Source organism: Nothoprocta perdicaria, unplaced genomic scaffold (assembly GCF_003342845.1).
Source record: "Nothoprocta perdicaria isolate Ctin4 unplaced genomic scaffold, notPer1 scaffold_33, whole genome shotgun sequence".
NCBI classification, from domain to species: Eukaryota; Metazoa; Chordata; class Aves; order Tinamiformes; family Tinamidae; genus Nothoprocta; species Nothoprocta perdicaria.
In genome coordinates, this window is record NW_020455566.1 from 1,413,753 (window position 1) to 1,418,159 (window position 4,407).

Below are 4,407 nucleotides of genomic sequence, written 5' to 3' on the forward strand. Positions count from 1 at the left end.
CTGAGCAGGCCTGCTGGAGCGCGGCTGGCTGACACCGGCACAAGCAGGAGAAAATGATTAAATAGACATATATATAAATATATATGTATATATATACAAACATACACGTATACTATAGTCCTCACCAGACCTGGATGTGGAAACTGAGCCCTCTGCTTTCACCAGGAGAAACAGGAGCAGAGCAGGAATTTGCTCGCGGCACCGCCCAGCGTGCTCCTTTTTCCCTCTTTTTTGCCCTCTGAAGCAGCCTCTTTAGGCAGCAGGATTCCAGGCGCCTCCCCGAGAGCCAAAGGGAGGCAGGAAAAGGCCCTCGTTGCGGAGCTGCTCCGCGGAGCCTTCTCCCCACGTGTGCAAGAGCCACTGGAGGAAGTGGAGCCACTGGCCTCGCTCTCAGCGACCCGCTGGGTGCTGCCCAGGGGGATAACGGGTGCCCCCCGAGGCACCCTAAGGATCCCCTGGGAATACACAGCAGCTGGGGACCCCTGGGGAGCCAGGACAGGCCCCACGCTGCTCCCGTCGCAGCCCCCCTGCATTCCCGCCTTGCTGGGAGCCTGGGCTGGAGCGGCAGGCGGGCGCTAAGGAGCGGTGCGCGGGGGCAGCGGGAAAAACAAAAACCACAAAACACCTTTATTTTCTCAAACAGGCTCACAGCAAAGGCCCAGCGCGTTTCCATGCCCCAGCTGTAGGAAATACATCCCAAGAAGAGAAATAACTTAAGTGGAGCTCGGGTTCTGCAAAACCAAGGGGCAGCAGTGCCCTGGGGCTGTGGCTCCGGGAACGCTTGGAGCGGGAGCTTCCCGGCGGCCGGCACCGGTGCCCATGGGGAGGAAGCTCCGAGGGGTCCGTGCCCTGCCCTGCAGCGGGATGTCCCCAGCCTGGCCAGGAGGGATCCCAGGAGGAGCAGCAGGGGCTGGGACACCCTGTGGGGCAGTGGCCGCGGAGGGGACGAGCCCATGGCCGGGAAAGGGGGACGTCCCCGCGGGGGGCAAGAGCACCAGGGCCCTCACCCCACGGTGGTGCCCGCGGGCAGCACCCTGGAGCGCAGTCGGGCACTGTGGAGGCCACGAGACGTCCCCGTGGCTGCGGTATCCCCAGGGAGTCCACCCCAGTCACCACGGGCAGCCCCAGGGAGCAGGGCAGGAAGATGAATCCTGGTCTGGGAACGTCGGAGATTCCCTCCAGGGATCTTTGGTAAGAAGACGGGCCCCTGTGAGGGGCAATGAGCCCTAGTGAGGGGCAACACTGGGGCCAAGCCCAGGAGCTGGGTGGCACTAGCAGCAGCCACCCCGGTTTGGCTTTATCCAGGTCATCCCAAGGAAAGCTTGGAGCAGCAAGATAGCCCAGCATCCGCAGTGCAGGAAGGGACCAGCGCTCCGGGCTCACCCCAGCTTCGGGAGCAGCCCCTCCTCTAGGATAAGGGGCAGGGGGATAAGCCCCCCTTTTTCCTTGCACAGCTCCAGGCCCCTTAAGGCAGGGGACAATATTCCAGGGAAGTCTTTAAGGCGCCGGCTCCCCCCTCGCCAGCCCCCCCGTGCCAGGGGAGGAGGAGGAGGAGGGAGCGAAGAGCTGTCAGGTCATGTAGCGGGTGACGGCGCGCAGGGCGTAGAGCAGAGCCGCCTGCAGCCGGGCCTCCAGCAGCAGCAGGTTCACGTGCACCTGGCACGCGAGGACAGCGGGGTCAGGGCACAGCGGGGACACGGCCCCTCGTCACCCCCCGGCACAGGGCGAGGGGACGCGCTCCCTGCCCGGCTCAGCGAGGACAGGGGCCGGCACCTTCTCCGAGTGCTTGAAGTGTCTCCAGAACTGCGCGTACATCCGCTTGGTCGTCTTCTCGGGGTAGCAGGCCACCGTCTTGATGTAGATCTTGAGGCTGCGCTCCAGGAGCTGGTTGACCTCCCCGTAGTCATAGTCATCGTAGCTGTGGGAGAGAGGAGGCCCCGTTACTGCCAGCACAAGCACTGCCACCGGGGCCCTCCCACCGCATCCACTGGAGCCCCTTCCCGGAAGGTTGTTCCCAAGGGAGGAGCGTGGTGGTGGCAGCTGGGCTGCCACCAGACCCGTGTTGCAGCCCAGCTCCCGGCTTCCAGCCACACGCTTCCTGGTGACACCAAGGAAGAACAGGCTGGCCGGGACCGTGGGCTGCTCCGTTGGTCTCTCCTGGTGACCATTAGGGTGGCTGGACCTACCCCCGAGCGCAGCCCTTCAGCCACCCTGCCAGGTGTGAGCACCCAAGGGTGCCCACAAACACCTTTCCCCACCCCTGCGAGCACCCAGCACCGCTGGCCTGAGGCTCTCCAGAAAGGACAGAGCCACCAACACGTGTCCCTCTCCTCTGCACTTTACCACACACAGTCCTAAACCCCCAAGAGCATCCCCAAGCACCTCAGCCCCCCGCTCCCCTTCCCCCTGCTGGGCTTGTCAGGCAGGATTCGCACCCGGATGCTGTGCATCCCGGAGTGCCCGGGCTCCTGGCGCAGCTCGAGGGCACCGGGCGCCTACCGGATGCCGAAGATGCAGTGCACGTAGTTCCAGATGGCCCTGCGGAGCACGGAGGTGTCCACGCCACAGTGCATGGCGATGGTGTTGTACGTCAGGTTGTAGACCACCTGGAACTTCTCATCCAGGAGCTGCCCCACATCGGGGTACAGGCGGTTGATCAGCGAGTAGCCGTGGTCTTCCCAGGTGTAATCCTGACGGGAAAAGGCTGCTGGGATGGGAGCTCTACAGGCGAAACGCAGGGTCCCTTGAGAGGCAAGGGACCCAAGTGCCTGCAGATCTCGTGCCCTGCCCTTCTCTGGTCCCCTTTCCCCAATCAGGCAACCCACACAGGGGCACCTCTGCCCACACTCCTCTGGGCAAAGGCTCCCAAAGGCACCAGCCCATCGCCCCGGGCCCCACGGGCACCCACCTGTGCACGGAAGGTGGGGGGCGCCTGCTCGCCGCGGCGTGTGAAGTCCTTGTAGCCGAAGGCAGGGTCCTCCACGAAGCAGAGCACGCCGGGCTGCAGCGCCTGGTCCGCGACATCTGTGCGACACCGCCGTGAGCGGGGCCTCCCGCATCCCTGTGTCCCCTCCCGCGGAGCCTCCCGCGTGCCCGCACCCGAGGGAGCGACCAGCAAGCTCTCCGTCTTCTCCATCTCGAAGCGCGTCGCCATCTCCTCCTGCGTGACGCCCTCCTCCTCCAGCGGGCTCTCCCGCAGCAGCTTCATCCTCTCCATGAGCGCCTCCACCTCCCGCGCGGCGTCTTTTCCCTGCGGGGGACGGGCCGAGGTCGCGGAGGGCCGGCGGGCACCAAGCACCGCGGCGCACGGACAGCTCGCCTACCCCCGTGCCCTCGTCGCGGGCAGGGCTGCGGTCGCCGTGGGGCCCCTCGTCCTGCTCCGCCTCGGGGTTGATGCCGCAGCCGAAGACGAAGGAGGCGAGTGCGTGGTAGTGCGCGAGGAGCACGAGCGCCTGCACCAGCTCCGCCAGCGACCAGCTGTTCTCCCCCGTCTTCAGGAGCGCCTGGAACCGGGACGCGCGCGGGGTTTGGCGCCGCGCGCAGGGGACAGCCCTGGGGGACACCCCCATCCGCCCGCAGCGGGACAGCCCCGGCCTCCACCTCCAACCCCCCTCAGCCCCCAAAGCGCCGAGAGCCCGTCGGGAAGCCCCCGAAGCGGGCAGGGGGATTCGGGAGGCGAGGCTGGGCGGCCGCGGGCCTCACCTCGATGTGCTCCTTGGTGACGAGCCAGGGCCGGTGCGCCAGCAGCTTGTTGAGCTCGTTGAGGCGCCGCAGCTTCGGGGGCGCGCGGGGCAGCCCCTGCAGCCAGGCGGGGTTGCCCCCCGCCCGCAGGAACTCGGCGCCGTGCAGCCCCACCAGGTAGGAGCACTGGTGCCGCGCGGCCGCCTGCCGCGGAGCGCCCGCTCAGGACACCGGCACCGGCCCTCGGCAAAGCCACCGGCCCCCAGGGCCTCCCCCGGTGCTCAGGGGCCCAGCCTGGCTCTTTGCATCCTGCCAGCAGCAGCCAAGGCCCCCCGGGAGAAGGGGCTGGACCATGGGGCCACCGCAACGGCCAGCGTGGCCACAAGGACAAGCCACGCGCCCATGTTGTCCCCTGCAGCACATTGGGAATGGGGTGACAAGCGGACGGGGATGGTGCCTAAAGGTGCTTGGCGTCCCCATGAGCAGGTCCTGGCAGGGGACACGTTTCACCTGGGAGGCCCAAACCCCTCCTGGTCTTCGGGCCAGGACCCCGGGCGAGGGGCTGTGGGAGCCGCTGGGACAGCGGGGTCCCCAGGGGCCACCCTCCGTCCCTCTCACCATGATGGCGATGTAGTGGCGCTTGTGGTAGGGCAGGGGCCCGTCCATGCAGAGCAGTAGGCGCTGTGTCTTCCAGAAGCTGCTGAGGTACTGGGGGTGCAGCCCCAT

General features: G+C 66.8%; 1 protein-coding gene across 1 annotated transcript; it reads right to left on the bottom strand.

Annotated features, from left to right (window-relative positions):
* Positions 1–1,031: 1,031 nt before the first annotated feature.
* On the bottom strand, positions 1,032–4,407 carry LOC112950772 (sestrin-2-like). Its single transcript, XM_026043407.1, has 6 exons — positions 4,300–4,407; positions 3,309–3,503; positions 2,909–3,250; positions 2,500–2,690; positions 1,774–1,918; positions 1,032–1,656 (listed from the first exon to the last, which is right to left on the bottom strand). Exons 1-6 carry the CDS (start codon positions 4,405–4,407, stop codon positions 1,570–1,572), a joined length of 1,068 nt encoding a protein of 355 aa, XP_025899192.1. The 3' UTR covers positions 1,032–1,569.

Bases quoted from the DNA above. Each gene is read 5' to 3' on its own strand.
- LOC112950772 (XM_026043407.1), bottom strand. From the start codon at position 4,407: ATGGGGCTGCACCCCCAGTACCTCAGCAGCTTCTGGAAGACACAGCGC. The intron at 1,919-2,499 runs GTAGGCGCCCGG...TCTCTCCCACAG, and splicing joins CACTGCATCTTCGGCATCCG to CTACGATGACTATGACTACG. The intron at 1,657-1,773 runs GTGCCGGCCCCT...CTCGCGTGCCAG, and splicing joins ACTTCAAGCACTCGGAGAAG to GTGCACGTGAACCTGCTGCT.